Here is an 18,677-nt window from a genome sequence, read left to right on the forward strand (position 1 = left end):
CGTTGATATGTGGAGTCATATCAACGCAACACGCTACGATCTCACTTTTTCCGGGAGGGTCCGACAATTGTTCGGCACAGAAATGTGAAAACTTGGCTAAAGAATTGGAGCGCGTGAAGAGCGAGTCGGAACTTGCCAAGGAAAGATTGAGTGCAGAGAGGCGCCATGCGGAATTCGTTGCATTGTCAGCAAACCAAAAATTAGGCTCCTTACGTCAGAATCATAAAGATGAACTGCGAGAAAAACATTTTCAAATGCTCCAAATATCGTATGACGTACAGATACGTTCCTTGGTCGAGTCGGTTGAAATGGATTTCATTGGCATATATGAATATGAGGAACAAAAGAAAATACCAAAAGGTACGAGTATTTCAGCAACGCACATTTTATAGGCAGTCTTGTTCTAGAGAACAAAAGGTCTAGTGAGATGATTAAACTCAATCGATATTGGATAGTGAATTCCAAAGATAAATTAAATGGGGTGGACAGTAAACCATAGTAATGTTTGTGTAGTAGTGGACAGTGGTAGTGTGTTAAATGTGTGTGCAAGGGTCAGCAACTGTCAGTAAGCGTGGCTTCTGTTGTAGTTTTTACTTTTTACCCTATTTCAGAACTTTATCCAACGGCATTGAGGATGCGGAACAAGAAACAAGAAGGCAGCTCAACGCCGTTAGGTAAATATTTTAATAAGCTAATGGTAAGCTGACGTGATCATGTCGAGTTAAAATGCAAATATAGATATACGTACTGTACTTACGGCATAAAGACTGTTTTTGCTTAAAAAAATTTCTGAAACAAGTCTGTCACTAATCAAGGAAAAATTTTAGATCGGAGACGAAGAGTCTGCCTGTGGGAACTTCTGAAAAAGCAAGGGTCCTTGAAAAAAAGGCTTCTGCAAACCAAAAACGATAAAGGCGAAATACTAATTACGCCAGATGTTTACGAAGTAATGGAAAGTTTAATCTTCCACATTTATGACAGTACCAGCGGGAACATTCACAAATTCCAAGAAGTTGGAGATATCGTGTACGTGAATGCACGTCTATTAAATCCGCAGCAATTGGCTGTTGTCGAGGCTTTCTGTCGTATCCGCGGCGTAAATTTTAACATCTACGATGGCCTGCATTTGTTACGTGACTCTGGTATACCGGATCACTGGAGAGGTGAAGTGGAGAATTTTGAGTGTCTACAACCGTGCGTCGCTGATAATACGTTCAGGGGCAAAGCGGCAAAAAGTGCTGAAGACCTTCCTCTTGAGATTCCCCGTTATTTTTCACCACCAGCGTTGTTGGCTGTTCCTCTCCGAGAGGGAAGCTCTGGTGAAGCCCAGTGTCAATACGATCTGGTTGTCGTGGGCAGCGGATCAGGTACTGTGACCATTCTCCTTGAATTGTTGATAAAAATCTAATTGACTTTCACTGTGGCCCTAATAGGTGGTATTGCTGCTGCCCGAAAAGCAGCTAGCTTGGGAGCTAAAGTCGCCCTCGTTGAGTCGAAGGAAGGACGCCTAGGAGGAACTTGTGTAAGACATAAAAATATTCCGTATTAAATATTTTATTCAGAGCGTGTATTCAAATGGTTTGACGCATCTGCTGGTTGTTGGAGGGAAAATGTTAAAGTACATATTTGTTAGAAATTATTCTGGTTTAAGTTTTGCGAAAAATGGTTGATACTTAACAGGCGCTAATACGAACAAACCGCAGCGTCATGTTGTAGCATATTTTTATAATGTTGCGAATTGCAGGTGAATGTGGGATGTGTACCGAAGAAAATCACGTGGAACGCTTCTAGTTTGGCAGCCAATATTGAGCATGATTTGAAGGATTATGGTTTTGACATTGAGTACAAGGGTTTTGACTGGAAGAAATTTAAATCCAAACGGGACGCTTACGTGAAACGACTGAACGGGATATACGAAGCAAATCTGAAAAAGGTTAAAATGCGGGCACTCCGTGCTGTTTCCGGTCGGTGCTGCAATGAGCGTTTTTCAGGATGGAATTGAACTAGTGAACGGAGTGGGGCGATTCGATGATAACGGTGTCTTACAAGTTGCTGAGCGGAAATTGTTGGCCAAACACTATCTGATTGCTGCCGGTGGGCGCCCAAAATGGCCTGAAATTCCAGGTGGGAATTTTTTGTTTAATAATTTGCAGTTAGTCTAGTCGGGTATTAAAAATAGGCTAAGAATTTGAAATGTTCGTTATTGATTCGTTATTGAAATTATTATTCGTTATTGAAATATTATTCGTTATTGAAAAATTTGAAATGTTCGTTATTGATTCCGATAACGTTAAGTTTTGGTAGTTGCTTCAGTTAAAGATATGTAGTTGTAAACAAAGACAAGGAAATATGCTAAGGACATTGAAATTTCCGTGTTAATGAATTTTGTTTACACAGGAGCGGAACTTGGGATTGACAGTGATGGATTCTTCGAGCTGGAAGCATTGCCAAAAAAAGTCGCCGTTGTTGGAGGAGGATATATTGGTAGGTGTTGGTAGGTGTAGTTGGAATTTTTTATCTGGTCCGAATTTTTTTTCGCTTCAATCTGCAAGTGCTTGGATTTAGGGGTGGAAATTTGCGGCATGTTTCGGTCTTTTGGATGTCAGGCTCAGATGTTCATCAAAGAAGAACGACTGCTATATCATTTTGAAAAGATGATTGGCAGTGCTATTGAAGAAGAATTCAGCCACCAGGGAATCAAGATTCATAAAAAGTTTCAGGCTGGCGCTCTGAAGCGCGAATCCGACGGAAGTTTGACACTGATATCGGGTGAACACTATTATAAAGGCTTTGATTGTGTATTATGGGCAATCGGGCGGACTGCCAACAGCGATACTATCGGACTGGAAAAACTGGTAGGAACGTCTTAGCATTTTGTATGAATTTTTCTCTTTAATTTGTTTTCTGGCGGTAGTTGCTTTTTGGAGTACTTCATCCAGTGCTTGCGTTTAATATTTTATCGAATCAGTTATTTGATAGTTGATAAGCAAATTATTTTTTTGGTTACCACATTTTGATTACGATTAGCGAAGTGCTGAATGGTTTCAGGGTATAAAGATGAATGAACGTGGCCGTATTCAAGTGGATAAATATCAGAAGACGACTGTGGACAATGTTTACGCTATTGGCGGTGCGTCTTGAAAAACAGTTTGTATTCATGCAAACAGACACCTGTATTATTTGAATTTACTTATGCAGATATTACCGGACAGAAAGAATTAACGCCGGTAGCTATCGCAGCTGGGCGTCGTTTGGCGGAAAAGCTATTTGGAAAGGACACTTCGGCACATTTATCATGCGAAAACATTCCAAGTGTGGTATTCTCCCATCCTCCATGTGGATCGGTGGGATTGTCAGAAGGTTTCTGTCTGTATGCACATTTGCCGAAGCAGACGTATTGTTTGATTGTAGAATTTGCTGGCGTATCGCTTTCCAGCGTTAAGATAATAAAACTGGTTCAAACGATGACGACAACGCACTTTGCGTAATATAGAATTTTGAAGATTGATTGATTGTACGTTTTGTTGTGTGTTCTTACAGAGGAGGCTCAGAAGAAATACGGAAACGATCATATCAAAATCTATGAGACATCATATACGCCCATGTATCACGCATTAACGGAATGTAAAACTAAATGTATCGTCAAAATGATTTGTACCGGTGCAGATGAGAAGGTAAGAACCGGAACCAGCAACTGTAATAATTAACTATCACTAACTGGCTTCCTTGTACCTGCTAAGATGGTGCCGCTTTACTTCCATGGTATTTGTCCATTTTATTGCTTTTGAAATAATCTAGGCGAAAAAACCTGGGTTAATTTGTGATGAGTTTGTTTTTATAGATTGTTGGGCTTCACCTCGTGGGAATTGGTAGCGATGAAACGATGCAGGGTTTCGCTGTGGCAATCAGTATGGGCGCTACTAAGAAGCAGTTCGATCTGGGAGTTATTGTTTACTAACATTCTGAGATGACGTACCTATTCTGGCTGTGGCATGAGCAGGTCGCTTGCTTTCACTGCCTAATTTTTTCAGTTAAATTTTTTCAGTTAAATTTTTCACTGCCTTTCTGATTTTTTCTGGTGATAGGAATTTGCGAGATTAGCCCGATAATGTGATTAATGCAGAATGGTTAGAAATTCACTAAACGGTTTCGTTTGTAAGTATTTGTTTTACACTCTTGTGTACTTCGTGTAGTAACATTAAAATTCTGGAGCAAAACTTGAAAATTCCTTGTAAGTTTGACCTACAGAGGGAAGTAGCTTGTTCTTCTGTGCCTTGCACTTCTACAGTGTGTTTTGTTTATTCTGTTTAATGTCTACAGTACATCGATCAGGATCGCTCCTACTCTACTTACAAGCTAAATATTTCCATTGAGTTATTCGCCCAGTGACGCCCACATACCAGACGCATATCGTTTTAAAAAGAAAAATCAGCTCTATTAAGTAGTATTTTTTATAGCGGGGTGGTTTTTATATTTATCGTAAAAAACATCTAAAGTTAGTATTGCAAATCGTGCAGTGACGTGTCGGTGCGCACTTCAAAGATGCCGCCCATCACGCATCCGAGATACCGATCTTCTGCAGCGGACTGAGCGCTGGCCCGCCTGCACGACATCTACGTTAGCATTAAAGAATTTTTTATTTGCTTTAGTTTTGAGTTTACAAAGGGTTCACAAAATAGATTGTTGATATTTTCACGTGCATTTAAGGTTCAAAATCCTCAAAATATAGATCTGCTAATTTTTAGAACACAAACAAAAATTACACCGCGTTCAGGTGTTCAGTGCTCAGAATATACAGCGTACCGTATACCAGCTCCCACTGAATCCGGATATGATCAGCCGAGCTGATAACCACGCGATGCAGCCTACTGAGCCTAGCATATCCGCGATCAGCGCTGCAGAAGATCGGTATCTCGGATGCGGGATGGGCGGCATCTTTGAAGTGTGCACAGACACGTCACTGCACGATTTGCAATACTAACTTCAGATGTTTTTTAAACGATAAGTATAAAAACCACCCCGCTATAAAAAATACTACTTAACAGAGCTGATTTTTCTCTATAAAACAATATGCGTCTGGTATTTGGGCGAATAACTCAATGGAAATATTTAGCTTGTTAGGTGAGGAAGTTCTTTAGCCACTGCTAAAGAAAGATAATACACCACATTAAAGTTCAAAGTGAACGCTTCAAGTAAGTACCGTAAGTAACTGTTGTTTTATCGGCAATCTGGTTGTTTTGCCATGTGATCTTTCTGTTTTCAGTAAACACTCTTAAATATGTCAAAACTAATCTGAAGCAAAAAAATTCGTAAAATTTATTTGTAGTAGTCCGAAAGACCGAAACCATAAATTTCGTCGGTAGTTTGACTGTAGGAAGTTTGAATTTATTAATCGTGCATATTCTTTGAAGAATCATGTGCCATATGTAAAAGTGCAACCGAAATAAGCTGGTCGCATACATTGTGGGTGGTAAATGGATGGCAGACCAAAGCCAAGACAACCCACGAAAGTTGGAACAATGTCGGAACTCCATTTACGTACTCTACTATTGTACTCAGCCTCGATTCAGTTCATTACTGTGATAATACTCGTACCTGAGTTTTACTAGCCACTGACCGCTGAAAACTTTTGGCAATTTGTACGAAAAGACTTGTTTATTTGTTTATTATAATTTTACGCAATGACGGCGAACCGGCATCCTCGTATTTGTGCAATTTGTCATCAAATGTTGTTTTGATTGGTGAACGCTTTTAATATCAATTTTGTAGTCGCATTATCGGTAATATCAGTACGACCCGCCGAACTGCTGATTTTGATTAAAGGCAAGCCAATAATCAAAAGAAAGCTAAATCAATTTAATCGCATGGTCTAAAGATACCGTATGAGGTACTACTATAGATATTATTACACTACTTTGTACTTAAAACACAATATATCTAGCATTATTTGCGTGCATACAATACGAGTCCCGTAAACAAGACAAAACGCATTTGCGTTACTATACTTGATACATCAGCATGCTTTAATTCAGTCATTGTTAAAGCAGCGTGCTGCGATATTTTGACGGGAATTCACAGGACAGTTGAGCATCAATTTTTTCAAGATAATATAATGAGCTAACACATCCAATTACATAGTTTATTTCCAATAACGAAACGCGTGACCAAACAATCTACAGACACACCGCGACAAGTGAAAGGAACAAATGAGAATATCGCTGCTCCACTTTGCATTGCATACCCTCTTTACCAACCTTTTAAAAAAGAAACTAACAATTATAAGCGCAAAATACTTGACGCAAATCAAAACAACATGAAATTAGTCACAACCTGCTTTAACTTGACATTAGTAGCTCGGAAGTCTACCTTCGTCCTCGATATTCCTCACCAAATTCTGCCGCTCTGGACCAGTATGATCTAAAAAACAACCATCTGAAGTTCTGAGCATAGTCTTAATCCCCCAGTTAGGATAAAAACCAGTCACTGGCAGCATACTGTATTATTATTTCCTATTAAATTAGCTAACACCGTTAACGTATTGACGGAGCAGAAAACCATTAAACAGCTTACGGCTAAATCCACGGCACTACTTTGGCTGCGGTTTTCGTTCGCTCATTCAAACTCGACCACACTGGCTCCGACGGCCCTTTAATTATCCGGAACCGAACTTTAAAGAGCCGACACAGCGCTTCCGCCACAACAACTTGATCCGCAGACAACAAGCGGGAATCGATGCACACTCTATCTCCATTCAAAAGAAAATTATGAGCCTCGTCGACGGTTTTCCGATATATATCCTCCACCAAATTCTCCAGACGATTAAATATGTCCATCGAAATCAATTTCTGCCCGTCTTCATTAGCAACATTCATCAGCTGATCTTTAAAATCACCATGTTCTTTCAAGATTTTCCAGAGCTGCGCGCGTTTATCTAAAAAATTGTTAGCAAAGCCTAATTATTTTGTTAAATTTGCTCCGGCGGAATTATCGTAAGTTCGGCGATCTATTGTAAAACACACAAAACATTTTTTTAACTGTAAGTTTTGTTTTATTGTTATCGCCCTACAGCAGTCAAAGTCCATCAACGGAGATATTTTAATACCGGACAATTGGAAATTTTTTTTTGATTAATTCAGAAAATTTTATACCTTTTTTGGTTTAGTTTTATGAGATTATCCAACACTGCATAAGCACTGATTCGACAACCACTCTGCCATCACCATTGCTCACCAAAGCTCGGAAATTTGCTGTCATAATTTTGCTGTTCAAGGTGTTTTCTATATTGCAAATGGGGATGTAAACCTAAAAAACAGATATAAAGATATAACAAAACACCGAACAGCAAAAAAACGTGAAAAGTTTTTTTTCTGGTAAGAAAAAACCGCAGCTACCATTCATCTGAACAGGTTACTGTACCTTTGGGCAGTTTATTTGTCCATTGATACTCTTCAATCCAGTCGTCTTCCAAATGATCGATAACACCTCGGATATGGAGAGCACGCGATACAAACAGAATCTGAGTGTTCTTTTCGCCCAACTGCATACGATGGGAGCTAGTCATTGCCTCGATCTCCGTGTCTCTTGCATCCATCAGCGTGTTCATATTCTTCAAATTCTCACGTACTTCTTTCCTTAATTCCATCAACTCTTTCTCCAAATTGCTGGAAGGTTCTCTGGCACGAATTGTGGAGACAGTTGCGCATAAGAAACGTCTCGGTGTACAAAGCTATACCCATACAAACCCGTAATCAGAACATCGGCTGTTATTATAGACGAGAAGCAGTAACAAACCATTTTCTTTTATTAAGTATACACAAAACTAAGTGTACACTAAAAACTATCGCATTCAATCGCACTTCCAGTAAATAAACGTAATGATGAAAATGAATGCACTTTAGTTAGTAGCTCGTACTATATTGCTACTACACAGATATATTACTATATTTGTATTATGGGTATTACCTCTGCCAGGTGTACTTTTATTGCGCGAGGAACAATCTTGGAAGCAGCGCCCAGGCTCCGCACAGTTAGTATGGACGTCTTAGGGGAACCTCCTAATATGGTACAATCTTGCAATGATAATAACACATTTGAAAACTAAAACAAGGTTCTCCAAACCTTTGCTAGAATAAAGCAGCTGAGAAGTGGAAATCCTGCGGCAACACAGGATCGATACTGCTGTGTAAGCATGCGTAATCTACAAAGGGAAACTTTCCGTAACTTTTTATCACGCGCATTCCTAACGCTAACGCTGACGATCGTCGCAATCGAGAGAGACATATTTGTTTACAGCACTGACTACTGAGTACTCATACTTCTAGACCTGCTTACGCTTGAGGGATTGTTGGATAACTGCCTCACAATAACTTCAGTGACACGGGCGGAAAGCAAAGCCATCTTCCAGAAACTGCAGAAAATCCACAAAATTCTCTACAAGAAAGGGGAAATAACGCCGATTACTGGCACTGTGAATCATGAAACATCGATGCATCAGAACTTCGACTTCTACTACTGAAAATGATTATCAAATTCAACTGGCGCGAGAACCGTAACAGTTTTCTGGATGCGTTGCAGCGTTGCTGTGCAAGACTGCAGATAGACGCTGTGTGCGTGTGAGACTCAAAGGCTTACTCCTCCGGGTGCGGTAGTATTATCAGTCACTGCGGTTTATAGTTTTATACCGTATTTCAAATTTTAAAAACTATGAAGTAAAGGCTGTAAGTGTAAATCGCAAAATCCTTTTTTCCCGTGCCCAGTGCAGAGAGTGCGTCACTGATATTAATTTTAAAGAAGTTCACTCAAGTGCTAAACACTTCGCGCACACGGATTGCTTGCGAACCTCGATCGTCGGTAGTGTAGTGTAAATCGGAATTCATGAGTACTCAGCGTGGCAATGTTTCCCGTACTCGGGCTCAAAAGTATAAGAACGCTACGGTCTACAAGAAGGATCTACACGGTACCACACCACAGACCAAGAGTTTGGAGAACTTGAAGATCGAAGGCCTCTGTCCGCACTGCAAATCTGTGCTTGAGTGGAAAGTGAAGTTCAACAAGTATAAGAAACTGACGGCACCTGCCACATGGTAAGGATTAGTCGTCGAAGGCATACTCGTAATCTCGTACCATTTGTTCAGTCCTTCGAAGCTCGGACCTTCATAACGGAGAACTTCTGTTGCAGTGCAAGATGTCTACAGAAAACCGTGAAAGAAGCGTATCATACATGGTGCAGGCAGTGTTCTGAGGCGACTGGTGCGTGTCCTAAATGTTGTCAGACGTTCTCCGCTGATAAACCGGTGACGGATGCAGTGCCACAAATGGCTGATCCTTCTGCCGTTTCCCCACGCGCCAAAGCTTCCAGTGCGAGTTCGGATGATTACGCCAGTCCCGACGAAGATAGTGAGGAAGAAGCTGACAGTGATGACTAGTACTGAATGTCACCAATGGAGATCTGTTTTGAAGACGGTTCCTGTAAGTACTGTGACTATTATCATAATGCAGCACTAGCGATGTTAAGTGTTACCCGGCTGGCAGCTGGATATTAATATGGAGCTCGAATGTCAAATTTGGGGAAACATTTTAAATGCAAGATCGACAGCTCGTTATCATGGGTATTGAGTTTTTTCTTGAAAATCTTTACAGTATGCTTAAAACGCGCATGAGTTTCTGTTTACTTTTGCGCAAATTACGCTGGTGATGATGTATAATGCCGCACTGCACGCAAATCTCAAAAATACAAGTTACTTTTTGTTTTGCGACGGAAACATTTTTTTACCTTGCTGAATAAAAGCTCGCCACTTGTCTGCGATTTCTTCGTAAATTAAGTACTCCGTAACCAATCGTTTGCCGTTTTAAAATCTGAGTCATAAATGAAACAGTTGAGAAAGGTTGCGTTCATGCAGTGCTATGCTGGCATCTCTTATTCTCTTGTATCACGAACGTGCCCGGATGACGATACGTACATACGTTTTCTTATTGTTAGTTCCAGTATTCTCCATTCTTGTTTAAGTTCTTCGCTTGTCGCTCATACTAAGTGTTTTTGCAGTAGCTTTAATATGCTGCGAAATGGATTCGAAAGCACTTCCGGAAAAGACAGATGATTTCTCATCACCGTTAGAACTCCGTGAATCAATTAAAACTGTGATAATCATGTTTACGAATTACGATTGAAATTGAACCGAGAGTTTTGTGGTTTGGTTTTTCTACGGTTCAAGAAATCTGGGACAGATCATGTGTATGCACTGTGGGATTTGCAGTTTAGTTGTAACTGGATTGACTGTGGTAGTGACGTAGTCTCGTGAAGGTGTTATCTGGTGTTTGCGCAGTTTTATTTCTTACATGAATTTTACTTCTTTGAAACATGTATTATCCGCTTATTGTTACAGCCAGCCGTGAGCAGCTTATTGTTAGTTATTCTGACTAGTAAAGTGAACTCTCTGCTGTTTTAATTTTTAATTGTACTCATGACAGTACGTACTTGTCTGCCATTTATCTCGAACAAAGTAAGACACGGCATAAGCCATAAGGTTGCGCACTCACGCCATCGACACCTGGATGGCATTTCAAATTTACATTTTCGCATCCAATATGTCGGTTATTCCAGGCGTCTCGATTTTTTATGGTCTACAGACCAGTGCGTTTATGTTCTCACAGTACACAGCCGTTGGAGTTTTTGATAACGTTTATTATTGATGATCACGGAATTAAGTACTTCGAAGCGCTTATTTTTTATGTTAACACTATGAACATTAATTCGGTAAACATACCGGTAGCAGAAGCTACAATACTTCGTAGTTTATTTACTCTGTACTTGTATGTAGCTACAAATAATTCGAATTACGCAGCACGTTACAGCACCGAAAAAGCCTGTATTATTTAAAATCTGTTCTATTAACTAACCAAGACGATCCAGATCTTAAATAGACACGATACGTCTTATGAACTAGAGTCATCATTAGAACATCTTAGTATCGATCAAGGGATCGAGGCCTAGAGTAGAGATGGCAACCGGAAATACCTACTCTCGGGTAAATAAAATGTCATCTGCCACGTAATGCATAAAGCAGATGTTTTGATCGCGGACAAACATCACCAGTCAGCATCCTTCTGGTTATCTTCCATTGTTTTATTCCGTACTCGTACAGTGTGCGTAATGCGCTGCAGGGGCTGATGCCATTAATTCCGATCCAGACGTAAATTCGAATACACTGCACGATAATGCCGGGCTTTATTAATTTGTTTGTTAGTTCAATTAGAAACCAAGTAAGTACTTAAAAACTGCATGTTTTTCTTATCCAGTTTTTCTTACTGTTCCTTATTTTTAAAGTTATTTGAACTGTAAAGTCCAACACCGACGTGGAATAGCATAACAAATAAATGTAGCATAGCAGAATAGGCCGAAAGTGCTACTGACACATCATTTTTTGCAATGGAAGATCACTGCGCTTACTGTTACGTTTCAAAGTAGAGTGCGCTGCATGGTTTTAATTTTGATAGTAAGCCGCTGAAAGGAGTCAAATCCATGTGATAACCCAGCCTTTATTAATTAATTTGTTTTGTGCATGGGTGTAATGCGCGCCTGTTAGTAATTATAGATATCAGCGCACCCAAGGCAAGAATGAATGATTACTGTTGTGGAGAAAATGATTTGATGGTAAACGTGACCGTCCTGAATCCTGATATATACTGTGTAGTCGTCGAAGCCGGTACTTCTTCTTGTAGGTAGTTCTAAACTCGTATAACATTGGAGTCTTGTGTGCGCCAGGCGCCGTGCATGACAATTGGACAGTGCAGCACTATATTAAACGCCGATTGCAAGTATTAAAGTACTACACAGGGACTCCAAATTGGGCGAATAGAAAGCCAAATAAAATTGATTCCTGTGGGATGCGATTCTCGCGGTCGCTTCCGTCAGATAATTATAAGGTACCACCATGCACAGCTGAAAGTACATCTTGTACTTATTTGTTAATAATTACGATCCCAAGTAATGCAACTGACCTATCGCACTACATGAAACATCTATTGTATACCTGCAATCCATTCCATGATTTCCATCTATGTATCTCTAAAAATATTACTTTAATATTTTCTAGGAATGTTTGACTAATTCCATAGACATCGGATTGCGTATCGCTTTTGTACCGTTCTAGGCGAATGCGGTAGATTGGAAGGTATTTCGTCGCACTTGCAAGTTAGCTTTGCTGACATATAAACAATACCATACTTAATGCGTGCCTTATAAATGTATTTGTAATCGTGAATGTAATACTTAGTAAAATGCCTTTCAGAACCAGTTTTCTAATCCTGTACGTGTATCCACCTCGCGTGCCACCTTGAGACTGTTTTTCGCAAGGTTACTCCGTAAGAACCAGTATAGTTCTAAAGAGAATAGTCTCTATATCTTAAATATTCTCGTGTAGTACCAGTAACAGTATTTTGTGCCAAGTGTTGCTAGTTTTCTGTTATGATTAATTGCTAGCAAGAACTGTTTGCTGTAGATCTACGTACATAATTCTATAATAACTGATAACGTATGCACTAAAATTCCCTCTTCAGATGTTAATAATGACTTTAATTGTCAAAACCGTTGTTATATATATTTCTGCCGTTAATGCTAAAACGTTCCAAAGTGCACCGGCCATACCGACCATGGAATACGTTGGTGGCTTATTTCCGGCCAATGAATCCACCATCGTTGATCCGGGCCAAACGCGATTTACGGGCGGCCATGGATTCTCCTTGGAATACCGGATAATGGCCACCGTGCTCCACACTTTTATTTTCGTTTTGGGTCTATGCGGCAACGTTGCGACAATTATTGTGTCATTACGCACGAAGAGTCTACAATCACCCCCATACCGCTATTTTGTAAGTTAACTACAGAATTACGTATTTCGGTTTCGCTAATAGCCTAATACAGAAGTACAGGGACAACTATACCGCTTCACTGCGATACAACTGACTGAAGCCGAAAACATTTTTGCAAAGTGAATGTTAACTTTTAAAATAATATCGACTCTTATGCGCACAACGCAATTTCATCCAGGATGACGTATTCAGTATATGAGAATATGTATGCAGTATGAGCTTAATTTGATCTCGTCTTTTTTTTTAGTACAATATAATTTAATTTCAACCGTATTGCGTATTATACAAGTAACAATAACAAGAATCCACGACACTCGTCTTATAGCCACATTGAATTATTTAAGGTTGGGGCATAAAATGTGTGCAAGTTACAAGAAATCATTAATTCTGCTGTTTCCTGAACCCTATTAAATATGCACCTTTTATATACCGTACCTTAATTCACACATTCTCTTCGCGTACAATAATTCTAACACTGGTGATTCGGTTGAACAGACAAGACCGTTTTCACGTTGCGAAATTTATGTTATCTATTGTTTGACATGTTCCTAACTGCGGTGGGTGTTCGGTAATTTCAGTGAATGATGTTTCGACAGGTATCGCTGGCATTTGCCGATCTGCTCGTCTTGATATCTGCAGTCCCGGAAGCCATCGTTTTCCACAATTTCGGCAGGCACTGGATGGCGGGGCAGTTGGCATGTTCTCTGCTTGTTTACACAAATTTTCTCGGGATCAACGCCGGCAGTATCAGGTCAATTACAGGCAATTTTCATATCGGATTTTGCAGAGGGGAAGAGACACAGGCTTCATGCCCCGAAATGTTACCGAGAATTATTTGGGACCATTTTGGGTGTTATTAGTAAATGTCAGTTATACGCTCCCATGCACACACGTCAAACACAGTAGCCGAAAATAATTCAGGCATGGAATTACTGTATGTGATATCAATAGAAGTATCATTACTGTATTATTGATAATTCGCGTGTACATCGATGCTCGTTCGAAAATTCCGGTGGCCCAGTTTTTACCTAACGCTATGGGAGTTTGCGAAACATATTTTACTTTTTTCCTTTTCAGTTTTCAAGTGTAATTCTGTTAAAACGCCGTACACAGTAAAAGAAAGGAAATTTGGTAAAACGAATACGGAATAACGTTACATAGTACTGTACTGTGGATTGCATAATACTGTTAATATTGTTGTAATAATATGCAAAAGTGGGTTTAACACAGATAAAAAATAGTGGTTGAGGCCGTTGAGCCGTTGAGGTGTTCAAACATTTAAAAACTGACAACTGAAAATAAAATTAGTATTATGACTTCCGTGAATTAGCATTTCATACAGTTTAAACAAGTGTCTAACCGGCTCGAATGGATGGCAGATGATATTATTTTGTTAATTTATTCCTCACGCATTATATTCTTTTGTTAATTCCTTCAATGTGCACTTATCATCTGGTGCATCTACAGAAGTATGGAAACATGATTAATAGTGCTATGAGATTTTGCTACTACATTGCGTATGTCTCATGACCGTCAATAACCCGTCGTAGTCTGCGTGAAAACAGTCCCAACGACCGGATATTATATATGGCTAACGGTGCATGATTACGAAACGCCGACATAGTCCCTGATTAGATGACAGCCCGGGATCGTTTTACAGTTATCCGTGATTAAATTAGGATGGGGCTAATAACAGGATGGCATTCCCATGTCAAATCCGCGCGCGGTGCTCCCTTTTCCAGCTTCCCTTACGGCCACTGTACTCTAATTGTCAGGATTAATTGCGTTGCTGTCTGTGTGTATATACGCCGCACGATAAAGTGCAGTGTTTTTATATTACTCTGGTTGTTGCAGCATTTTCGCTTTTACAATGGAGACATATATTGCGGTGTGCCGACCGCTGATTGCCAGCCGGTTCTGTACGCTGGAAGCCACAAAGAAAATCATCCTCGTCCTGTGGATTACTGCTGTCTTTTACTGTGCACCATGGCTGGCGCTGACAGAAGTGAAGCCGCATCCATTCCAGGCTGACCAAAAGATCTGCGATTTCCGCTTATCCAAAGAACAATATGTCTACTATTTTACCATTGACCTGATTTTGTTCTATGTGCTGCCATTGCTGACTTCCTTAATTATTTACTGCAAAATCATCCATGTTCTGCATCAGAGTGCCGAGCAGCGGAGACTTTCCGGATTAGGGCAACAGCCACGCGGTGCCGAAGGAGATATTACAGATAATGCGGAAGCCGAAGATAATGCCGGCAATGACCTTTCTGAAACCACGCCGGTTACCCTTAACGGACATGACGATTCGTACAATTTCCAGCGGCTGGAGCAACCGCGCGTTCGGGCTCGTGCACATGTACGTAATTATTATCAATCAAATCTGCAATAAAAACTTTGAACGGTCATAACAGCGCAAACTATTTTTTTATATGTTTCAGATACTATGGATGCTTATAGTCATTGTGGTCCTGTTTGCTGTTTCATGGCTTCCGTATCGCGGACTACTTATTTACAACACGTTTCTAGAAGAGCCATGGTTAAATCTGTGGTATCTGCTGTTTGCCAAGACGCTGATCTACCTGAATTCGGCAATGAATCCATTCCTTTACAGTGCAATGAGCCGGCGATTTCGGCGTGCAATGGCGAATACTTTATGCTGCCGATCACTCAACTGTAAGTTACACGAGCGTCCACTAAAACAGTCATTTCTCCTATAAAACCCTTCAACTCCCGTAAAAACACTCGAACATATGAAAAACTGAAAAAGTTAAAAAGGTAAAACTAAGATATCTCGATGCCTAACACCATTAACAAAAAACATCGCATTCTTGCAGATAACGATGCACTGGAAGACATTCCCCTGGAAAACACCCGGGTTGAACCTATTGTTCTCAAAGAATACGCCCACAAAACCCAAATTTCCTCGGAAGCTGACGGCAAAATGGAGTCGGTAGTGTCCTACTCGTAGGCGATGCGTCAGCCGACACGTACTCACAAACATCCCACTATTATCCACAAGAGGAATTAGCTTTCATTTCAAACGATAACAATCCTCAATTGATCATGATTAGACATCCATTTCCGATGAGAAAGATTGCGCTCTCTCATTATCCACTCGCGAAAATCCCTTCCGCTGTGATCTTGAAGGTCATGGAGGTCGACGGCAGACACGGTGAAAACAGAACGCACATTTCGCGGTGTGGCGAAAAGGAGGGCGATGCGCGGGATTCTGAGTTATACGTCTTACGAAGCATAATCCGCGTGGAGACAAAATTAGCCCAGGCGATTCCCAGTGCCGGTACGACACTATTCCCCGGTGGCCCATGGAGATCGCTGCTCTGCACAGCATCCGAAATCTACAAAATATTCCGTGCTCAACTTAAAAATATTGATGTTTTATTGAACACATTACTGCACTTACTAGAGTAGTATTCCACTAAATTTATTAATGCTCTAATGCATGCGAAACGATTCGCCGAATGCTATAATTTCTTACCACGCTGTGCGCAGGTCCTCCCTCGTGTAATACAATATGTATTTGAAATATTGATTAACCTATAGTTTCGTATACTGCACGCTGCACCTTTTTATGCATGAAAAAAGCAGCTAATCGCATTATGAACTGCATGCAACTGATGGGGTCAGATGTTGAATTCACAATATGGTGAAGTCTGGCTGCAGCATGGTGTATACGATATATGTTATTTCTTGTTGAACTGATCTCATTCATAAAAGTACAAACTAAAAAAACCATAGCTAATATGATTCGCCATTTTAAGTACGAAGGATTGTTGTAATGTACTCCAATATGATGATCAGTTTGCTCCTATTATCAATTTTACTCGACACATGTATAACAATCAAAACCTTAATACCATATTCCAAGTCAAGCGAATGAATGCATTACTGTGAGAAAAACATACCATTTGCTCCGAGGACACACAAAACAATGAATTCACCGCACACTCTACACCGCACTGACCGCAGACGACATTTACAAGGCACCCAATCAGCCGTCACAAATTCGCGCAGTTTTCGTAGCAGACAAATATGTGAATCTCTATATTAGGTGTAATTAATTTTATGCTTTGAAAATATTTTATCTCAAAAAAAGTTTTAATTTAAAGCATCACATAGCGGATGAAGATAACACGGACGTACTTACCTGGTTTGCGCAAACTATGCTGACTCCATAGGTATTTTGCAGACCAATCAGTAGCGTTCCAATGCTCTGTAGTCTGTACTAACGCTCTAGCCCGCTGCGGGATCTCAGATCTGGACGTCCTCTGTGTCAATATAACGAAATGTGTTGGTGATACGAGTAGGCTGTGAATTCGGATTGTCAAGAACGCCTCCAGCTTATCCTGGAAAGAAAATACATAACCGAAAGCTGTTTAAAGTGCTTTTACGAGAAAACGCTAAAAAAGGCATACAAAACTGTTGCGTGTCTCGACAAAAACATGATCCAGGGAAATCGCAGAATAACTTGCGTCAATTCCAGCATGTTTTGCGTAATAATTGGATAACGGCTTCAAATGCCTGCTGGGAAAGCCATTCTCGGTAAATACAACTGTATATACAGCAGTCTGGAAAGCAGAGTACTGCAAGTAACAAAAACTTTTTAAAATTCGATAAACAAAACCGAAAAATCTGACAGAAATACAGTTTTAATTTTTTAATTAATCAAGTAACCTTTAAACAGGTAAAAGTCGCAAAGCAATGCAATGTAGCACAACCAAAAAATACAAAATATTGACAAAAATATTCAATGTCTAAAGCAAATGGAAATCAAACAAATTATCTCTTTTGTTGGTTTTATTTTAAAAATAATGCTACAGAATTAACAAAAAATAACAATATTATAGCGAGACTTAATAAGTTGAAAAAAACAAAATTTCGTACAATGACATTTTCAGGAGTAATTATTTGGTGTGATAAAAAAGGAATGCTCTGTTAGCAGCTTATCATCTGTATGCTACGTAATTTATCGTAAAACCAAAAATTTCGTTTCGTAAAACCAAAAATTCGTTTCGTAAAACCATCAATTTATTCAATTGACGTACTAATTACTAACCCCCTTCCAATCCCCCCGAAACTTTGGCCAACTGGAGCACCAAGAATAACTGCAAACGTAACTGATTGTGAGTTTTTCCAGCTCCGGCCGGTCCACACTTCTAGGATGTGTTCATGCGGTAAGCCACCGCGAAGCAAATGGTCAAGCTTCGGCCTTCCGCTGGTGAAACGGTTCTGCGCTGCTTCCAGCTGCGACGATATTGCTTTGAGAATCGTCACATCAATGTCACGGACCGTGTAAGCGAATCATTACCCTGAAAATGTTTTGGTATTTGTTTCCTGACACTGATAACACGACTGTAGTTTTCCTGTAGAGGCTGCTACTCTGTTAAAAGGCTACTCTTGAATACAAAGGGCAACTGTTGTAACAAGTCACAATAATCTCTGACAAATGGCAAACTCAAAAAGTTCCAACAGCTGCACCTAATTGCGTCTGAGTCAACAAAGCCATGAATCATGCATTTTCGTTTGGCAGCTGATGGACAATATAATTATGTTGAGGTGTGCCCCAAAATCAAAAATGGATGTTTTAATATTGTGCATGTGTGCTGTATTGGAATTATTGCATGTCGAATTTTCTTCAAACAATATGTAGGTGTCTGCTCTTGATTAGATATTAACTTCATAGCAATAATTATTGTAATGCCTGTTGTGATTATAATTGTAATTAAATAATAATAATAATTGCAGTTAATAATTTATTATTGTTATTGTAATTTTAATACAAAAGT

General features: G+C 39.8%; 3 protein-coding genes and 1 long non-coding RNA gene across 13 annotated transcripts; 2 read left to right on the top strand and 2 right to left on the bottom strand.

The window, feature by feature from the left end:
• The first annotated feature begins 49 nt into the window (after positions 1-49).
• On the top strand, positions 50-4,206 carry LOC129591988 (glutathione reductase-like). 3 transcript variants are annotated; one of them, XR_008690904.1, is made up of 12 exons: positions 50-360; positions 612-674; positions 828-1,367; positions 1,434-1,522; positions 1,745-1,933; positions 1,992-2,124; positions 2,398-2,484; positions 2,566-2,855; positions 3,049-3,130; positions 3,199-3,370; positions 3,541-3,674; positions 3,842-4,206. XR_008690904.1 is itself a non-coding variant. In XM_055487914.1 (12 exons), the coding sequence occupies exons 1-12, from the start codon at positions 255-257 to the stop codon at positions 3,956-3,958; spliced, it is 1,992 nt and encodes a 663-aa protein (XP_055343889.1). In that variant the 5' UTR covers positions 51-254; the 3' UTR covers positions 3,959-4,206. The 3 variants fall into 3 exon arrangements, 2 of the variants coding, with proteins under 2 accessions (XP_055343889.1, XP_055343897.1); XM_055487914.1 differs by having other exon boundaries at positions 51-360; positions 3,199-3,360; XM_055487922.1 differs by lacking the exon at positions 50-360 and adding an exon at positions 515-539 and having other exon boundaries at positions 3,199-3,360.
• A 1,919-nt stretch (positions 4,207-6,125) lies between these two features.
• On the bottom strand, positions 6,126-8,574 carry LOC129593530 (uncharacterized). Of its 3 annotated transcripts, XR_008691098.1 has the most exons (8): positions 8,332-8,573; positions 8,119-8,197; positions 7,963-8,054; positions 7,417-7,726; positions 7,231-7,302; positions 6,571-6,931; positions 6,367-6,417; positions 6,126-6,254 (listed from the first exon to the last, which is right to left on the bottom strand). XR_008691098.1 is itself a non-coding variant. In XM_055489895.1 (7 exons), exons 1-6 carry the CDS (start codon positions 8,395-8,397, stop codon positions 6,573-6,575), a joined length of 978 nt encoding a protein of 325 aa, XP_055345870.1. In that variant the 5' UTR covers positions 8,398-8,572; the 3' UTR covers positions 6,126-6,417; positions 6,571-6,572. The 3 variants fall into 3 exon arrangements, 2 of the variants coding, with proteins under 2 accessions (XP_055345870.1, XP_055345882.1); XM_055489895.1 differs by having other exon boundaries at positions 6,126-6,417; positions 8,332-8,572; XM_055489907.1 differs by lacking the exon at positions 7,231-7,302 and having other exon boundaries at positions 6,126-6,417; positions 8,332-8,574.
• A 2,649-nt stretch (positions 8,575-11,223) lies between these two features.
• LOC129592967 (thyrotropin-releasing hormone receptor-like) lies at positions 11,224-16,601 on the top strand. Of its 6 annotated transcripts, none has more exons than XM_055489139.1 (7): positions 11,671-12,170; positions 12,288-12,360; positions 12,630-12,867; positions 13,464-13,618; positions 14,722-15,229; positions 15,312-15,546; positions 15,708-16,601. In XM_055489139.1, exons 3-7 carry the CDS (start codon positions 12,649-12,651, stop codon positions 15,839-15,841), a joined length of 1,251 nt encoding a protein of 416 aa, XP_055345114.1. In that variant the 5' UTR covers positions 11,671-12,170; positions 12,288-12,360; positions 12,630-12,648; the 3' UTR covers positions 15,842-16,601. The 6 variants fall into 6 exon arrangements, with proteins under 6 accessions (XP_055345148.1, XP_055345114.1, XP_055345132.1 ...); XM_055489157.1 differs by having other exon boundaries at positions 12,288-12,352; XM_055489130.1 differs by having other exon boundaries at positions 11,672-12,023; positions 12,093-12,170; positions 12,288-12,867.
• On the bottom strand, positions 15,448-18,352 carry LOC129593001 (uncharacterized). The gene is made up of 4 exons (XR_008691030.1): positions 17,948-18,352; positions 17,307-17,474; positions 17,039-17,237; positions 15,448-16,229 (listed from the first exon to the last, which is right to left on the bottom strand). It is a non-coding gene; the product is annotated as an uncharacterized LOC129593001 (long non-coding RNA).
• Between the last annotated feature and the right edge of the window lie 325 nt (positions 18,353-18,677).

The sequence above is a fragment of the Paramacrobiotus metropolitanus genome, unplaced genomic scaffold (genome assembly GCF_019649055.1).
Source record: "Paramacrobiotus metropolitanus isolate TYO unplaced genomic scaffold, Prichtersi_v1.0 Parri_scaffold0000003, whole genome shotgun sequence".
Lineage (NCBI taxonomy): Eukaryota > Metazoa > Tardigrada > Eutardigrada > Parachela > Macrobiotidae > Paramacrobiotus > Paramacrobiotus metropolitanus.

What these genes read in the sequence shown, in the direction of transcription:
- LOC129591988 (XM_055487914.1), top strand. Translation starts at nt 255, where the DNA reads ATGCTCCAAATATCGTATGACGTACAGATACGTTCCTTGGTCGAGTCG. An exon ending in ACAAAAGAAAATACCAAAAG is followed by an intron (nt 361 to 611) that starts GTACGAGTATTT and finishes ACCCTATTTCAG; the next exon opens with AACTTTATCCAACGGCATTG. An exon ending in GACGCCTAGGAGGAACTTGT is followed by an intron (nt 1,523 to 1,744) that starts GTAAGACATAAA and finishes TGCGAATTGCAG; the next exon opens with GTGAATGTGGGATGTGTACC.
- LOC129593530 (XM_055489895.1), bottom strand. Translation starts at nt 8,397, where the DNA reads ATGGCTTTGCTTTCCGCCCGTGTCACTGAAGTTATTGTGAGGCAGTTA. An exon ending in GACAAATAAACTGCCCAAAG is followed by an intron (nt 7,303 to 7,416) that starts GTACAGTAACCT and finishes TCTGTTTTTTAG; the next exon opens with GTTTACATCCCCATTTGCAA. An exon ending in CAGCAAATTTCCGAGCTTTG is followed by an intron (nt 6,932 to 7,230) that starts GTGAGCAATGGT and finishes ACAATTTTTTAG; the next exon opens with ATAAACGCGCGCAGCTCTGG.
- LOC129592967 (XM_055489130.1), top strand. Translation starts at nt 12,556, where the DNA reads ATGTTAATAATGACTTTAATTGTCAAAACCGTTGTTATATATATTTCT. An exon ending in CACCCCCATACCGCTATTTT is followed by an intron (nt 12,868 to 13,463) that starts GTAAGTTAACTA and finishes ATGTTTCGACAG; the next exon opens with GTATCGCTGGCATTTGCCGA. An exon ending in GCGTTCGGGCTCGTGCACAT is followed by an intron (nt 15,230 to 15,311) that starts GTACGTAATTAT and finishes TATATGTTTCAG; the next exon opens with ATACTATGGATGCTTATAGT.